Consider the following 18,443-nt stretch of genomic DNA (forward strand, 5'->3'; position numbering starts at 1 on the left):
AAATTACTATATAAAGTAATTTTCTCCAAATATTATCTACCGTTTAGATAATATTAATTAACATCTTTTAGTGTTAATTTCATGTAACGATACACCCCGTTACATACGCGGCCAGAAAAACACACGAGAAATGGCCGCGAACGTCTTCTCGCGACCCAAATGACCACCAGCTGGAGTGTCATGAAATTCATGCACCAATCGTGCGCGGAGGTCGTCATCAGCAGGGATGACGACGCGCGGTGGGTCGAAAACGTCCATTGTATAAGTCAGCAGCGGACCATCAAGCGCGGAACGCTTGATGTTATCACGCGTTGGTTTCGTCAACTTCGCGAGTGAACCCTCACTAGGGTGTCGAAGGTTATTGATAATTCCCGTGTAGAATGAATCGTTCGCATATGACTCAGCGATTTGAGTCCGGATTGACAGCTCAGGTGTCGAAATCATTGCATTGAGCCCCTGCTCAGCACAGCATAAACAAATGTCGTCGTCCTCGTCTTCAGCACTGCCTGGCTGATGACCCATGTCACGTCAAGGATCATAATCGGGACGTCGAGAAAGCGCGTCAGCAAGAATGTTGTTCTTGCCGGGTTTGTAAAAGACCACGAAATTATACTCTGAGAAGTATGACAACCAACGTGCCATACGCTGGGACAAGTGGGGAGTCTTGACGGCGGTACGCAATGATGCGTGATCTGTATAGACCGAAAACATCTTCTCGCCGAGCAAATATACTCTGAACTTGATCAGCGCGTAGCGCATAGCCAAAAGTTCCTTGTCATGTACCGGATAGTTTCTCTCTGCAGGTTTCATCTGCCGTGACTGAAAGCTCACGACGCGCTCTCGGCCCTCATCGTCAAACTGCATGAGGGCACATCCAATTGCGAAATTTCTCGCATCACAGACGACGTGAAATGGCTTGGAATCATCAGGCAACATCAGCACTGGTGCTTCAGACAAGCTCTTTTTCACAGAGTTGAAGGCAGACTGATGTTCAGCTTTCCATGACCAAACTGCGTCTTTCTTCAGTAGAGTCGATAGTGGCTGGATGAGCTCTGCAAAGTTCTTCGTATACTTATGCAAGTAATTGGCCAAGCCAAGCCATTAGCGTAGTTCCGTTTGGTTCCTAGGCGTAGGCCAGGAATATATCGATGACACTTTCTCGGGATCAGCACGGACACCCTCCTTGCTAACATAACATCCAAGAACTGGTATCTCGGGAGCACAGAAGACACACTTCTTCAAATTTGCGTACAATTTGTTCTCGCGCATCACTTGGAACACCTGTTTCAAGTGCCGAAGGTGGACCTCCGTAGCGCTGAGTTGTTGCTCAGCGCGGCTGTGAACAAAAATATCGTCGAAATAACTTGGAGCAAAATCACGTAGTGGCCGAAGCACTTGTGTCACCTTCCGGTTGAACGTTGCTGGAGCGTTCTTAAGGCCTTGTGGCATGACTAGCCACTCCCAAAGCATCCCACTCGGTGCGCTGACAGCGGTGAACGGGATATCACTGTCCCTCATTAAAATCTGGTAAAACCCGTCTGCTAGGTCTATGGCGCTAAAATCTCGCTGCCGGACATGGTATCCAGTACCATGTCTTTCCGAGGAATTGGTGTTTGAGCCGGAATCGTGGAGTCATTCAACATGTTAAAAGCATGCACGATGCGCCAACCGCCGGTGGCTTTCTTCACACAGAAACTCGCGCTCGAATGTGGCGAGATGCTTTCGCGAACGTGTCCTGCCTTACGGCGGCCCTCAAAAAAATCATCAATTGCGATGACTTGGTCACGCGGTAGCGGCCACTGCCGCGTCACGCAATACTTCGATCCTGGCACGAGATCGATCTCGTGTCGCACACCACGATCCGCTGGAAGCTCAGCGGGGATTTTCTCCGGAAAGATGTCGGCCATGTCACGCGCGATATCATAGACGGGGTTGCCCGAAGCACGAAGGGCTTCCCAAGACTGTGCCACGAAACGTTCTTCGCGCGCTGATTTGGGCTCAGCGCTCTTTGGGCGAGCCTCCAGAACTTCTCCACTAGCTGCTTCGGCGGCTGATATGATGCACACTTGCTCGATGTCGCCGGCCTTGAGGTCGTGAAGGAAATCTTTCCATGGTAGGGCTAATAGAGATGTGATCTCTGCAACAGTGCACCGAGGGCTCGCTACCTCAACGTAGCGGCCACGTTGTGAAGACCCTTCCACATATTCAAGCGCACATACGGATTCCGTCCATAAAGTATCATCATCAACGGCGCTTGAGCGAGAATTCCGTCGTCTTGGCGACCGGCGTGCACCTTTCTTGCGTTTACGCTTTCTCGTGCGTCTTAAGCCACTGCTCGATGCTGGAACATCGCTGTCGCTGGAGGATGAAGTACCCCCCGCTAGACGTGGGAGCTCTGTCTCCACCACGGCGTTCACATTTGAATCCGCAGTCCGTTCATTCCCGTCGATAAGAGGCGGGAGCTCGTCGTCGACCGCCTCAGATGTATGTGGGAGCCTCTGCTCGACCACCTCGGTTACAATCGGGAGCCTCTGCTCGTCCGTTGTGTGTGTATGCGGGAGTCCCTGCTCGACCGCCTCGATGTTGATCGGGAGCCTCTGCTCGGCCGACGTAGTTGTACGCGGGTCCCTGCTCGACCGCCTCGATAGAACTCGGGAACCCCTGCTCGACCGATATCCTTGTGTGCGGGAACCCCTGTTCGACCGCCTCGTTGTGAATCGGGAGCCCCTGCTCGACCGATGTCTGTGTTTGCGGGAACCTCTGTTCGACCGCCTCGTTTTGTGGTTCTATCAGTGTGACTGAACATACCGGACACAGAGGGCCATCGCTCTCTCTGTGCTGACTTCTAGTCGTGGCGAGTTCGTTCACGACCCTGACGTGAGGCCAATCGGATGGCGCAACCAACAGATGAGTGAAAACTTCACTTACGTCGTAACCGCTTCGTCGTTTGACGGACCGAGATAGCCAGTCTATCGTCGGCTGATACCGTGACAGCCACAGTATCCCCAAGATGCAATCGAATGCATAATTCATCTCGTACACCAGAAATTCGTCATTACTTTGGAAGCCGTCAAACGTGTACGGCAACCACTGTTTTACGCGGGACACGCTGTGGTTGCCCATCAGCAAGTTTAACCACTGTTTTACGCGGGACACGCTGTGGTTGTCCATCAGCAAGTTTGACAACGATGTCACCTGGACCTTCTCGAACCTTAATTGTAGACGGGAGAATAGACAAACATGATGCTCGAAAGAAGTTGTTGGATGCACCCGGATCTAACAACGCTCGAAGTGGTCGTTTAACTCCAGCAACGATGAGACTGATAATTATCAGTCTCGAATCATCGCGCATGGTGGTGGCATTGAAGTGAGTATGTATCACTTTGAGGCTAGGAGCTCGAGGTGCCACCTGAGTACTCGGGGCTCCATTACTGCCAGTAGGGAGCCCCGCACCTACTGGAACCGCTCGTTTTTTGGCGGGACCACCGACGACACAGTATCTCCACGTGAGACAGCTGTGTTCATGGACACCGGCGCTGATGCTCGGCAGACGGCCGCACGGTGGTCTGTCTTGCCGCACCGATAACACTTCATCGTGTTTTGACTTCGAATTTCGCGGCCAAATTGCTTGCCGCGACATCAATAACGTCAATTTCCATAGGCTCTGGGCCAGAGGTACGCGGGCGTTGCGACGCTGCCTGCAAGTATGACGACGCGACCGTGTAATCTTCACGAAGCGCGAGGGCAAATGCCTCCTCAAGAGTCTTAGGTTCAGCACGTGTGAGGTAATAGCGGGTCATGCCCTCTTGCATACCAAAGACAAAGACATGAACTTGTGAAGCCATGTCAATCGGCTGCGTGGTGATACACAAAGCAAGATGTCGCGTCTTCTGTACGTAATCGCGCATCGACAGCTTGCCCTGTCGAAGTGAAAAGAAGTCTGCGCGCAAGCGTGACTCATCTTGAGGGGGCTCGAACGCCAGTCGTAAGTCGCGCTGGATATCGTCCAGCGTGGAGAATGCCAACTCGTTTACAACGAGCTTCCCAAGAGCCCATTCTTTGGCTTTACCAACAAGCCGAGACAGTAGGAAATTTACCTTGGCCGTCGGAGCGTCAATCAACCTTGACGCTATGGCGATATCAATCTCCCTAAGCCAGCGATTAAGGGGGAGACGATCTGGACCATCACCAGAGTACGTCGACGTCTCCATTTTAATTGCATCGTAATGGGAGGGGCGCGAGGGAGTATGTACTCGCCGGTTCGCGTCGGCGAGCTCGCGCACCATGTAGTCTTGGATGGCGGCACGGTGTTGTTCGGGCGTCGCTGTGCTCAGCAGCGACGTCACGAAGATTTCACCCGACACCGCCGCGAGGCGGTGTAATGCCTGCCATTCTACTGTAGTGAGATGGGGAAAATCTGCATGCTCCAGCGAAACTGCTGGAGCCATCGAAGATTCACTCATATCCATCTCGAACTTGGTCATGGGAAGGACTACTAAGTGCTACCAGGTATAACGGGGTGAGAGCCCGTTACCGTCTTACACTAATAATTAAGCTGAGGAAGCGCTGTGATTTATAGGGTAATTTTAACTCTATTTATTTGTGTTTTTGTAATTTGCAGTAAGTGCGAATATGTTCCCTAGCTCATGGGAACCACTCAAATATAGAACTAATTATTATTGGCTAATTATTGGGTCTGGCACCCCAATAATAAACCAATAATAAATAGACGCGCAGTATCCGCTATCCGGATACTGCCTACACTTAATGTATGTAATTTTGTAATAAAATATGACTACTTAATATAATGGGTTGCTCCATTACATATTTTGTGCTATAGTCTATATATCTTCTTGGAATGGTTCTCTACAGCTCTTTAATCTACTTCATTTTAGTTCAAAGATCCTCTATGCTTAATAGTTCTCCTGTCCTTCAAGGTACTTCTTCAAATTTCTGGATTTAGTGCCTATTACATCTGCTCCAAAAATTGTTGGAAATCTTTCGCGTTCAGGGCATGTCCTTTTAAGAAGTCCCTTTGCTTAACATTCACCACACTTTCGCTTCCTGCCATTTGCTGCAGAAGTGCCTGCTGCTTCATCCACATATTCTAGAAGGTGAGGGATCACGTCATGCACTTTCAGTGGGCCGTCCACGCTGCCGTCTCAACACAGGATCTCTGACAAGCAGATCTTCATTTGCTCTCATTAAGCTTTGTTCAAGCAGTAGCTGCTGGTGGAGGAAGGATTGCATGTTGCTCTTAAAGATGAACATGTTCTATCCTCATTGGGCAGTGTTCTTTGATACTGCTTATGTACCTGTGGTTGGTACAATGTGAGAAAAGCTTATGACTGGAAGGCATGTAGTGAGGCAGAAATATCCATCTTTAGAGCCAAATGAGATATCTTTCTATTCACTGCAGTCCAGAATCCATTTCTCAACTGGATTAAATTATGAGATTGATCATAAGCAACCTGATAGCTGATAGTCTCCTGCTGCTGCTGACATGCAAGAAGCAGCTTTTCATAGACAACTGGTTAGTTGCCTGTAGAAATTGCTATCCATTTTTAATAGTATCATGGCCTCCTTCCACACGCGATGTTGTTGTATGCCGATAGTGTTTGATAGACTTTGTCCATGCTAACACAAATTTATGCTTATGTATTGACCAGGTTGCATTTAAGTATGCAAAACCCAAAGGATAATTCCTTCAACTTCTTGGTAATTCTCAAAGCGAATGCGACTTGCATTTGCTCGTCGACGATGTGACGTGCCCTTATGGCATCGTCCAACTCGACAACCACTCAGAGGGAGTCTTTTCCGACTCCCCTATACTTAGAGATATCTATCTTGAAGGTTTCGGGACGACGCGTGTGCGTCATTCCAGGTACAGGGGTCTGTACCTGCTGTGACCTCAACAGTTCTGCCTGTTGAGAGCCTTGCTGTTTCAGCAAGGCTACCTTCTCCTTCATCTCGTCAAGTTCATGATGTATAAACTTGGCGATGGCTGAATAGAGGGCATCTCTATCCAAACCGGACAGCAAGCATGGCCAAGATGGCATCGTTTCCTACGGTCGAACTCATTCGTTCGACCGCACTCCTTTCTATGTTACTAAGAAAGGAGTAGCTTTCACGCGAAACGTGATGCTTATTCCCACTATCATCTAACATGTCCATGTTAGATAATGAAATGTGGTCCTTGGACGGACTCCAAAGTGCTACCAGGTGTAACGGGGCACTACGACTTGTACTGCTTCAGTACAAGTCCACTTCGCACTGCTTCAGTTGCGAGTGGTGCCTTACGTTATTTCACGTACACTAGTACGTGCAGAGGAAGACTTCTCTTTAAGGCAACTAGCTTAAAGAGGGTTACATGAAAACTGTATGAATATAATTAAGTTAACGCTAACTTAATTATAAACCAATACTAAACATGCAATTGACATCTTATCTTATCTTATCTTATCTGCCTCTCTCTTTTGTTTACATCTACAGTTGATTAGTCTGCGGGATAAATAGATATAATGGTCTAACCCTATTTATGGATAAATTTCTGAACATTACTATATTAAGTAATATCCTCCAAATATTATCTACCTTTTAGATAATATATTAATTAACAACCTTTAAGTGTTAATTTCATGTAACGATACACCCCGTTACACTTATCGGTCTCTGTCTTGCGCGCGTTTAGTGCTGACTGGATCGCGTAGCAAGTAGATATAAAGGCCTATATGGGCTATTATGCTCATCAACAATTTTCCGATTGCTCAAGAGACTGTGAAAATATTGCCTGCGGACAAGCTATACCGGCATTGGCTGCGCCATGATTGGTGAAATCGTCCCAATGATCGGTTTAAATAAATAGATAGAAGTCACCGTCAAAGAGCAATATTTAAGTGTTTTGTCAAGGACTGTGTCACAGGGAGGAGTTTTGAAAGGCCAGTTTTAACCTGATGTGAAGCCAACATCATTTTTGGATATCATGTTAGCGTCGAGCACCGTGAAAATATAGTTCATATGATTTTTCTGCTTCTTCACTGCCTAAAAGCTTTAATTGGTACGACGGCATTAAAGACTAGATGACAACACCAAACTCCTATATAAGAGCTGGCACTAGATGTGCTTATTGTGATTCGATGACACCGAGCTTGCTCAGAGTGATGATCCTTCAACTTTGAATCAGCACTGACCCCACGCTCAGTCTTAAAAGTCCAAGGCGTAAGTCTGCGTAGAATTTAAGAATGAAGGTCACATTGGAGAATGGCATCAATGCAAGCGCAGGCTGTGGGAAGCCATGCTTTGCTGAGTTTGACAACATACTGCAGGAGCTGAGGCGATGTGAAGAGCGCAAGCAACAGCAAAGTGTCGAGGTCACATCAGCCACTACAAAGCAGAAGATACTAAGAGATCATCTGCAACAGAGTATGACATAGCTTGTCTAAGATAGGAAGCACACGAATACTGATAGTGCGGAGTGAGTAGCTCAAGCTGAGCTTGCTGCTGCTCGAGCAAGCAAGCTGAAGCTATGTGAGGAGATTGGAACATTAAAGCAGGCAAAAGAGCACCAGAATAAGCAGCTTGAAAAGTACGAATTCGACTTGCAGTTTGCGCGGGAGACGCACGCTTCGATGACAAAAAAACTGAAGGATCTGGAGACCTCGACTTGGACTATCAAGCAGCAATACATTCAGTAAGTCTTACATGCAGCTACGTACGTTCTCATGAATTCTATAAATTTGATGCTCAATATAACGGTGTGTGCTAAGGTCGCTTGCTTCGCGCATTAAATCGAGCGTCCAGGTTCTTCGACAGCTGAATGTTACCCACCCAGCTACATTCAATGTAGACGCTACTGAATCATGCAGCGAGCCGGGGCAGGCTAATCAGAAAAAGCGCAAGCGTGTTTTGGGCGACGAAATAAGTGAGCAACAAGTGCTTCATACTGACAGCAAGGTATTGGCATCGTGCGCATTCCATTGCACACACATTTATCTAACCCGTTTATCAGCCGGAGGAGTCAAGTATTGCTGCAGAGATAAAAGTATCAGAAATCGCAGCAAAGATAAAGCATGCCGCTGCCTTGGATGGTGACTGTAGCTCGTTGTTACCTACAAGTGGCAATGTAGACCAAAATGATAGTGCAAATGTAGAGACTGAGCTTCGAACCACCGAGCTACTGGATCAAATCTCTAAACTTGAATTGGCTCAATCGGCACTAAAAGGTACTCCATTCTTTTGCAACATAGTGACACTGATGGTGTTATGAGTCATCCCAAACTCTAGACATGTACACTGCGCTTGAGTTCAAGCACAACGAATCAGTAGCGAAGAGCAAAGAACTTGAGCAAGATGCCAAAAATAAGGGTGCTAAAATTGAAGAGCTAGAGCAAGAAGTCAAGATAGCTCAGTCGACAACCTCTGCTAATAGCAATTCAGAGACCCAGGAGAAAGAAGTCATGAAAGGGCGTCTTAAGATTCTAGAGGTATGCGCCGAGTGTTTCTCGATAGATTGTCTATATATTTGCGGTGGTATTGATAGCCTTTGTTTGCACTTTTAGGAAAATTTGGCACAAATGAATGGATATGCTGACCAGCTTGAAATGGTCATTGCTCAGTGTCCATCGTGCACCTTAAAGCTACAAAGTGAGAGCACGCAGGATTCTGTCGCCAATAAAGTCGAGTAGAAAAGCAGACCAGAAATGAAACTTTTTTAATCCTTTTGGTCTGCTGTGTCTATTACAAAAGATGATTGGTTGTGGGCGAGGTCATAAAATCTGGTGCCTTCCTGATTCAGCTCCCCATATGTGCCAGTCTCGGCTATCACGCCTTCCTCCAGCAAGATAATGCGGTCAGCATGCTTAATGGTGTTAAGCCGATGGGCAACAATCAACACTGTTCGATTCTTTGCTGCTTGCAGCATCGCTCGACGGATCATTTCCTCGCTATGACCGTCCAGAGAGCTAGTGGCTTCATCGAAGACTAAAATATTTGTTGTCTTGTAAAGCGCGCGGGCAATGGCAATGCGCTGCTTTTGACCACCCGAAAGCTCAACACCCTTTTCACCCACGAATGTTTTATACTGGTTTGGCAATTTCATAATAAAGTCATGCGCATATGCTTCCTTGGCAGCAGAGACGAGCTGCTCGTAATTGTGTGTTTCGCAACCGTAAGCGATATTTTCAGCGATAGATGATGCAAAAAGCGATGGTTCCTGCTCCACAAAAATAGCAGAATTTAGGCTTGAGTACATTGAAAATATACAAATCGTTCAAACTACGAACCTGATTAACAACACCAATTTGGCTGCGTAGCCACGATGTATTTAGCGTCGCAATATCTACGCCATCAAGAGTTACTGATCCGCTAGTGGGCTTGATTATTTTCGAAATCAGTGATGCAAGAGTCGATTTTCCAGCACCGCTTTTACCAACAATCGCCACCACTTCATCGGGTTTCATTTCCGCATTTAAGCGGTCAAGCACCATGATTTGTGGACGAGACGGATACGCATACGACACATTGTTAAAGCATACATGGCCCTTCACAGCGGCTAGCGTGCCTTCACCATCTGCAGCAGCTGGCAGCGATAGCAGGTCAAATAGAGCCTCCGACGACATTCGGGTCTTCTTTATGTCACTCAAGCAAGATGAAACCCCAGAGAAGCCAAGACCCATAAAGCCGCTGTACAATGCGAATGACGTGAGCGTACCAATAGTCAGTTCACCGGATTTTACCAGCGATCCACCAAAGTAGAGCACTGAGAACAATGAGCAATTTGTAGACAGCGAAAGGCCTCCCATGAACAGCCCGCGAGCGCGCTTTGCACGCTTGGAGTTGGCCAGAATAATTTTATTTATCTTCTCAAAACGATTCAATTCGTTTTGCTCTGCTGAAAAGAGCTTGACTGTTAAGATATTGTTTAAACTTTCCTCGGCTACTCCAGTCATATTTGCCACTGAGTTTTGGTGCTTTTTGGCCAGACGGCTCGAGAACTTGCTAGAAAGCATTGCCCCCGTGCCCACGAGCGGCAAAATGGTGAGCGAAACCAACGTGAGCTTCGGTGAGATGGTCATTAGCATGCAGGACGCACCGATAGCTGAGTTAAGTGACCTGTAACCATTCGAAAGTACATCTACAACTGCATTTGCTGTCTGCTGGCAGTCGCTACTGAGTCTTGTCACCAATTCGCCTACCTTACGATCGTTATAGAATAGAAGGTCCTGTGACAGCAACACTTTATACAATTTTTTGCGCAACTTCGCAGCAATGCGCTCCGCCACCATACCAAGCGAGTATGTTCGCAGAAATGAGCCCACCGAGCCGGTAACAAAGGTGGCAAACACGACCACGACAAAACCTTTACGACTGAGACCCCCCGGAGCAGGCTTTCCCGCCGCCACGTCAATGGCCTTGCCCATTATACGTGGAAAAATCAAATTCATGGCCGAAGCTATGGTCATACCTGTGACACCTATAGCAAGAGGCACCCTCTCTTCTTTTGTGAGGGTCCAGATCCAGCCAGCGTTGGAGCGTTTCTTTGACGAATTCTTTGGCTTGCACGTATCATTTGCAAAATCGGTCGATGTTGGAGCAATTGAGGCACTACTTTCTCCATCACCTATCTTTTGCATTAGAAAAGGCCTAGGAGGTGACAAGGCGAAGTTGTTTGCAAAGTGGTAGGCAAGAAGATTCAATTCGCCTTTTATTTGATAATGACCTATTCTGTAACATATGAGTTTCGGTAGTGCCGGATCAATCACCAGTCAAGTATGCAGCGAAGACTCCTAAAGTGGAGTGGGGCGCTCAATAATCGCCGAAATGCAGGGAACTTGATGCGCTCGATTTTTGCATCGCCGGCTCTATTTTCCACGGCAAAAGCAGAGCGTAAAGTAATGCCTCGCAAGCGGAGTCAGAGTCCGCTTAAAACCAGCCCTACCCGAGCACGAGGTCGCAATTCGCTCAATCAAGTTGTGATCAACGTGGAGGCTCTTGTGCAGGAGTCAAAGCGCGATGGTAAATCTTTCCAGCCGTGTATGGATTATTTGCGTCGCGTATCTAGTGTGCTGCAGCTATGCAAGACTCGAGAGCAGTGCACAGCCGCAATACCTCTTTGCCACATCGTTCAAAGGGCTCAATTTATCCACGGCATGGCAGAGATGGAATGCTTACGAATCTATCAAAAAGCGGGACGCAATAAGGAAGTTATAACGCTGGCGGAGATATTAATGAATAGGGACGTATTTTTACTAAATTCAGCCCTTTCCAGTGTCATCCAAGCTTGTGCTGCACTCGAAGATATTGATAAAGGCTTTCAAATCTTTGATGCGGCAGTCAGGCGAGGCAGTATCCCAAACGCGCGAGTATTTTCAGCATTGCTCGCTGTTGCGGGAGCGTCTAAAGATCCACAACGGGTGCAAAATGTACTGACAAAGATGCAAGATGTGGGCATCGAAATGAATGATATTACTTACCACAATCTAATGAGTGCGTATGCACGTGGGGGTCACGTGACAGAAGCGCTTGCTCTTTTTGACAAAATGCAAAAGCAAGGAATTGCCGCGGATGGACATACCTATGCGATTTTAATGGATGCCCACGCAGCGAGTGGAGACTTTGACGGCACCTTGGCCCTTATGAATGAGCTCAAGACGACAGCAATCCAATTAAACTTGGTGCATTATAACGTAATGCTAAAAGCCTGCGGAAAGACAAGCAACTTGGCGGTAGCCTTTCAAATGTATGAAGAATTAAAAGACCGCAAGATCAAGCCCGATCTGGTGACATTTATTACCATGATGCATGCCGTCTACCATGGTGAAATTGGGGCGATTGACCAGAAGAAGGTCAAAACTATACTCGTGGGCATGGCTATGATGGGCATGTCGTTTGTACCATTCATTAATTACGAAGAGTACATGATGACGACACTTTTTTGTGGAAGTCTCGTCGGTTCGATGGGTCTGGCTGCTTACATGAACCCCGATGGCGTTCTTCGGGCGCTTTATCCCAATACGGACGAGCTGCGGAATGATACTGTCATCGAAGCATTCTTTCGGCGCCTGCGCGAAGAAGATCATTGTGGTAGATCTATCTATCTATGGCGTGAAATGATAAAATATAATGTGCCTGCGGACCCACGTGTATATGACATTCTTGTACGCACTTGTGTGCGCAAGCGTCACCCTGAGCTGGCATACGAAGCAGTGTTGGAGGAGAAGCTACCATTAGTTGACAGGGAAGGCAGGTTTGTGCTAAGCCTTCATACGACATTGAGTCTATTGCAGTCGCTGTTGGCCCAAAGACGTGAAAATATGGCGAACACGCTATACGACGCAGCTCGAAGCCACAATGTGTTTGACACGGTATTTGACGAAAAGAGCCGCGTGTATGTGTACGATATGCGTCCGTTTCTGAGCGAGCAATTGCGCAGCTACATTATCATAAAATTGATGGATGAGCTGCGTTCTAAAACAGACTTGTCAAAAGGTGAAGTACCCATCCCGAGCGTGCAGTTTCTGATTTATCACGGGTACGAGCTCCTTGATCGCCTTGATGCGGACAATGCCAGTCTTCGCACGCTATTTTCAATGGATGATATGACACGCGTTGATGCAGAAAAACACAGTGCTACGTCTGGACGCTACTACTTCTGGATAGCTATTCCATCGGAGCGGCTTCAAACTTATTTTGAAAATACACCTATTAATGCAGGCAAAGAGCATCGACTGTAAAATGATGCAAGTAGTATTGATTAAAAGTGGTGCTGCAAATTTGTTGTAGAATAATTAGAATTACTCCGGACATAAGTGTTTTTCTCTGCGTATTTATTTTTCATTGCGAATATGAGCGGTCTGCTAATTAAGCCCATAACAACACGTGATGTTTTCTTTCACATTTGCTATTTGTTGAATTCTCTGCAATGTAACTAAAAAGTGGCATTCCTTGCTTGGCTATATACCTTCATCATGCAACGCAACAACAAGAAGCTTGCAATCGTACTCGCATATTGCCACTCGTCAGGCCATTTAAAAGAAGTAGAAAAAAAACTTTAGGTCTTTTGTGCTTCGTTATTAGCTTTACAACTTTTTACCGTAACGCTGATTGTAACGCATCGTCGTCACAAGAGATTGGAATATGTTAGCGGGGTCAGAAACATTTAGTCTTTCATCCTTGATTGTAATAAAATTCTTTTATTCATTTAAATTGGTTTGACCGTCGTCACAACTTGACTTCAAGTTGAAGTTACGGGAAGGATGGTGACGTTACGTTATGACCGAAAAGAGGTAGGAATGCCGGCTGGAGCAAATATGCTCCAGAATAGTCAAAATCGTCGATTGTTGACTCAGCACGGGAATGAAGTGACGTCTCGTTTACATGGACTCAATTTTCCAGGGATGCCTGAGATGAAAAGATATTCGTGCCTTGGCGAATTCTAAGCCAATAGACGCGCGAGAAGTCCCTTGCGACCCCAGAGTCCTTCTCATTCAGTTAAGATGCTCGATTCAAGAGGCATGAAAGCGGAGCTATTGCTGAATCAGGTAGCACTTCACGAGCGCGCGTCTAACGATGGACGTAACGCAAAGACTAGTAGCTCTTCAGGAGTGTTGGAGCATCTCCCGGTAAATGATCCGCAGACAATGCGTCCAGGGTATGGCAGCACGGCCTTAGAAGCCACACAGAGAGGTACGGACGATGAGACGGTTAGCAATCAGATTATAGTGTCCGCTGTCGCCAACCTCAGCACTGCTGTACGTTGTAAAGCAATTGCACTAATACAGTACTCGTGTCTGGACTCACTGTGTCGATGACAGTATAATCTAGCAGTCATCAACTATGCCTTGATGATGCTTGAGCGATCGTATCCTGATTCGAGTCCAGAGTTGCGGTCCACTGTCGACGCATGCTCGCTATTGGGAGCTGTCGCGGGGCAACTCACATTTGGTTATGTCGGCGCTGTTCTCGGACGCAGACAGGGGATGATCTTGACGTTATTGCTATCGATTCTAGGAGCGGCGTCAAGCGCACTTCTCCCATGGGGATCCGATTCAGTATATTATGTTCTGGCAGCCTGTCGATTCGTGTTGGGTGTAGGCGTCGGTGGAGTCTACCCACTATCCGCAGCCTCGGCATTGGAGTCGAATCCTACGCAAAATGAGTATCATAAGAGCAAGATCGTAGCCGCAGTATTTAGTTTTCAAGGCATCGGGCAATTACTTGCACCCCTCATGGCCTATATCATGCTAGCTCTAAAACTACAGCACTCCATTGGGTGGCGAATTCTACTGCTAGTAGGTGCGTTTCCCGGTCTTTTTGTGCTGCGACGCGCATTCGAAGTCAAAGAATTTACGCCAAAGTCACCCAATACTCCATTAAAGGAGTTTAATCGAATGGACACAAAAGGGGTTGGTCGGTTCAAGTTATTGAATAAGGTGCGAAATAGCACGTCATTACAGCGAAAGCTGTTTGGTGCTAGCGCGAGTTGGTTCCTATTTGATGTCACGTTCTACGGAAATATCATCTTTACGCCAATAATTCTGCGAGATACCTACGGTTTGGACAAACATCATTTTGGGGACATCGCTCTCTGCTCGCTAATTGTGGCTATCATCGCACTGCCCGGCAACCTTCTTGCTGTGTGTGTAGTCGGTAAAGTTAGCTTTAGAACGATTCAGATTGTGGGCTTTCTCGTGATGTCGCTGCTGTTTTTAGCACTTGGCGGTTTCTACGAGCAACTATTAAACTACAGGGGACTGCTGCTTAATATGTACGCGCTCACATTTTTCTTTTCAAACTTTGGACCGAACGTGGGGACATTCTGTCTCCCCGCTGAAATTTTTTCGGACGATGTACGAGTGGAGCTAAATGGAATTGCCGCTGCAGCAGGAAAGCTCGGAGCTGCAATTGGTGCGGCCTCATTTGGCATCATTGAAGCTCGATTTGGTGTATCGTATCTGTTGGCATTAAGCGCAACAGTTTCTCTTCTTGGAGCTCTCATAACGTACACTTTTATCCCCACAAAGCACTACAAATTGTTAAAGACCGCTAGACACGCTTGATCTGCTTATCATGGAAGCAAGGCAATACAAAAAAATTGACACAACTTGATGGTAGAATAGGTTCGGGATTCAATTGCAGGCTTTGCCGTTGGCAATGTAACATACATAATACATTTTGTATGAACAAAAAAAGCAAAAGAAGAAAATTTGCTGTCACTTAATTGTTGATTTTCTTAGAGTAGTAGCTCGCAATAAAAAATGATTGTGTACAATTAATTACCATTAATCGTCAATTCAGCTGCACCTATTTAACTTCATCAGAGCGCGATCATCGCATCATTACTGGTCAAAAACGCTCTTATATATAAATCAATACGTTCGGCGATGGAGCCGACAAAATCTTCGCGAGCAATACACCTCGAAACAAATCAAACGCTTCTTCTGTTTCTTTATGGTCCGTCATATTCTACTAAACGAATTCAAGCTACTACACAAGAGCATTCACAGTTAATGTATCGAACCAAGCAAACAGCTCATCCCGAATCTCAAGTTATATCGTAAGTGTCGTGCTACTGGCATTGTCAAAGCGCAGACTGAGCTGCTTCTTTTTTAGAAATTCAATGACATTCATCAACTGCGGATCCCGCGCATCAGCTGAGCCAGTGCGCTCGAGGTAACGAATGACATCACGAAACGCTTTTAGTTGCTCTTTCGCCGAAATTTGCTGGATGCCAGGCTGCTGTTCCTCGTCAATAGAAAGGTGGGCCCCACCTACACGGGACCGTTCAACGGGTGGGGCATTTGGCACGCGAAATTCTTCGTCATTTTCCTTTGGATCTTCAATCATATCTTCATTCAAACGCTTATGAATGTCATTCTCCCAGCGTGAATTAATGAGTACTTTTGTATTCACCACGCCACTTAATTGCAGGCAATAGAGTAGGCCCCACAATTCTTCTTCCACATTCTTATCATCAGCTCCATCCATACTGGAATCAAGATTAAGCGATGCCAAAACACCAAGGGGTTTCCACGCATTTACAATCACTTCTCTAGACGTTTGCTGCCAAGCATCGACGATCCAACCCATGGCCTGAACTTGCGTGACATGGTAAATATCCGAAAGACCATCTTCGAGATGGTCGATAGCCAGTGTCAGGTGTTTTAAACGATATTTGCCTTTGAAAGCGAGGAGAATGCCACTTCGCATGGGTTGCACCTTCATGCCAAGGTGTGGAGCAAACATCACGACCCGCACATTGGATAATGCTACGCATCCCAGGACATGAGACGGCGCATTATCCATAAGCAGCAGTACATTACGATGAGCGCTAGCCATCCGTGCATTGAAGTCCCGCAACCATTGCTGGAAAATAAACACCGTCATGCGTGCCTTACTACTGCATACGTAATGATATCCAAGCTGGGAAATCGACGCCATTTTAATAGTCTTGGGCGGCACAACGTTCCCAATTATATACGGCTCCATCAAATCCGAAGCATCCGCATTGACAGCAAGCAACACCGTCAATCGTGCTTCTTCCGACAACATCGATTGAACTTCATCGCCTTGAACGAGTTTATGGGGCGACGCACGGTAAAATAAGCCCGTCTCGTCCACAGTATAGACGTCACTAGGCACATAGTCTCGCAGCAAGTCTTGAATCTGCTCGAGCGTCAAATCCATCGAGACAGGAGGCAACATGTAATTTGGATCCACCGAAAGACCGTTGGGCAGCATCCCATTGTTTGCGTCAAGGATGCCGCCGTACGCACCGCCATCTTTCATCGTCACTCCTCCCGTGTGTACAGTGATCTTGTCGCTCTGAACATTATTCACTCGCTTCATCAGTCCATGTCGCGCTTTAAATGAAGCCAGCCATCCATTCGAAAACCCAAGTTTGCCTTCAAGCCCCATTTGCTTGACCAATTCACGACCTTTGGTCTTGATCATATCGCCCGTAATATTCCCCTTGTTCTGACGCTCCATGACCCAATTCGCCAGGACCTGGTCAAAATGAGCATGACGCGTTGGGCGAATTGTCTTACGCTGGGAGCCTAATACACCTAGTACATTGTCCTTGAACATGTGCTCGTGCTTAAGGATGTTGCTCATGGTGGGTTGCGTAGGCGCTCGCTGGAGATTAAACTCGAGCTTGGCCCAGCGACACAAATCCTTTTGTGTAATTTTTGGCGTACTGCGGTGCTTTTCGCAGATGCGGCGCTTTTGCTCGACTGTCAAGTTGCCACTACCATCGGCACGACGACGGCGCGGCTTGGCCTTGGCAGAGGCGGAAGGGGGTGGAGAGCCCGTCATGGCCATGGACTCACTGTCCGTCTCAGTCAACTGCGTGGGCTGCGCTTGCGCTTGCATCAGGGCTTGGTGCTCCTGTACCTGCTGCGCCAGAGCCGCTCCAGCGGCCGTGCCTAGGCCGGCCGATAGCAGGATCACATCGGGAAGATAAGTATTAGGACTCGAAGGCATCCTGGCGATAAGTTCTGAAGAGAAGAAATGTGTCGTGAAAACTGTCTTCCCGCAACTCCTTCGAAATTTTGTTGAACACAACTCCCTATATCCTGCAATTGGAAAGGGCTTGTGCTGAGTGCACCACATCACTAGTTCGGGTAGGGATAGTGGTGATTCTAAGATTGTATCCCAAATTGCACTTGTATAAAATAATTGTTTCTTATAAATAAATTATTCCAGTCGAAGGGGCTGACGAAGTATCAATATGGAAGTTTTATTTTTTTTAGCTTGATTCTTGGATATAGAGGGCAACAGTTTGACATAAATGCGTGAAGATTGTTAATATTTAATGCTACATTGAGGATAAGTTAACGATGCATCCGAAATGATTAGTGTAATTACAGCCATACGAAACAGCCTTCTAATTTCTTGCAGATGAAATATTTACAACCTGAGAATTCTATAAAATCCTTGTACGGGGCATGTAGCGGAGCTACCTCGCTTCTTAAGTCAGAGGAAGACTTATCGACTCAAAGAGTCTCTTTGTCAATGAAAGCTCAATGAATCCTAGTTCAAGGGATTCCGTAGTTCGTAGAACCAAGTGGCAACTAGTGCCAAAGAGTATATACCTTAGAAAAGATTCTATCTCTTACAGATCACTACGCAAGCCTTAGGAAGGCACTTAATGCATTAAGATCAGAAGGAAACTGCACTTTTTAATTACTTTAATCTATAATCTTATTCTAGCTCATTAAAAGTAGATTTTGACCGCCAGATTTGTATCTGGCGGCGACCACATTTGTTATCCATAATAATTAACTATTTAGAGCAGGATAAAAGGGTATTTGACACATAAAGTGCATGTACCACAACAGCGGTTCTTCAACCAATATGTGTCCCATTTCACCCTCCCCCATCAGACTGTAGACACTTAGTGACAACATTCGCTTCATTTCTTTTTGAGGTTGGAACATAAACAG

At 46.6% G+C, this 18,443-nt stretch overlaps 5 protein-coding genes across 5 annotated transcripts; 3 read left to right on the forward strand and 2 right to left on the reverse strand.

Moving 5' to 3' along the window:
- Window positions 1-7,241: 7,241 nt before the first annotated feature.
- On the forward strand, window positions 7,242-8,684 carry CCR75_003219 (uncharacterized protein; the record flags this gene model as incomplete). The annotated part of the gene is made up of 6 exons (XM_067961316.1): window positions 7,242-7,422; window positions 7,483-7,690; window positions 7,767-7,953; window positions 8,009-8,222; window positions 8,284-8,483; window positions 8,559-8,684. The coding sequence occupies 6 exons, from the start codon at window positions 7,242-7,244 to the stop codon at window positions 8,682-8,684; spliced, it is 1,116 nt and encodes a 371-aa protein (XP_067823179.1).
- A 26-nt stretch (window positions 8,685-8,710) lies between these two features.
- Window positions 8,711-10,631, reverse strand: CCR75_003218 (uncharacterized protein; the record flags this gene model as incomplete). The annotated part of the gene is made up of 2 exons (XM_067961315.1): window positions 8,711-9,211; window positions 9,282-10,631. 2 exons carry the CDS (start codon window positions 10,629-10,631, stop codon window positions 8,711-8,713), a joined length of 1,851 nt encoding a protein of 616 aa, XP_067823180.1.
- Window positions 10,632-10,769: 138 nt separating this feature from the next.
- On the forward strand, window positions 10,770-12,731 carry CCR75_003217 (uncharacterized protein; the record flags this gene model as incomplete). Its single annotated transcript, XM_067961314.1, has 1 exon — window positions 10,770-12,731. One exon carries the CDS (start codon window positions 10,770-10,772, stop codon window positions 12,729-12,731), a length of 1,962 nt encoding a protein of 653 aa, XP_067823175.1.
- Window positions 12,732-13,348: 617 nt separating this feature from the next.
- Window positions 13,349-15,056, forward strand: CCR75_003216 (uncharacterized protein; the record flags this gene model as incomplete). Its single annotated transcript, XM_067961313.1, has 2 exons — window positions 13,349-13,748; window positions 13,812-15,056. Exons 1-2 carry the CDS (start codon window positions 13,494-13,496, stop codon window positions 15,054-15,056), a joined length of 1,500 nt encoding a protein of 499 aa, XP_067823176.1. The 5' UTR covers window positions 13,349-13,493.
- Window positions 15,057-15,546: 490 nt separating this feature from the next.
- On the reverse strand, window positions 15,547-17,481 carry CCR75_003215 (uncharacterized protein; the record flags this gene model as incomplete). The annotated part of the gene is made up of 1 exon (XM_067961312.1): window positions 15,547-17,481. The coding sequence occupies one exon, from the start codon at window positions 17,479-17,481 to the stop codon at window positions 15,547-15,549; it is 1,935 nt and encodes a 644-aa protein (XP_067823177.1).
- Window positions 17,482-18,443: the final 962 nt, after the last annotated feature.

This window comes from Bremia lactucae, linkage group LG1 (genome assembly GCF_004359215.1).
Source record: "Bremia lactucae strain SF5 linkage group LG1, whole genome shotgun sequence".
In the NCBI taxonomy this organism is placed as follows: Eukaryota; Oomycota; class Peronosporomycetes; order Peronosporales; family Peronosporaceae; genus Bremia; species Bremia lactucae.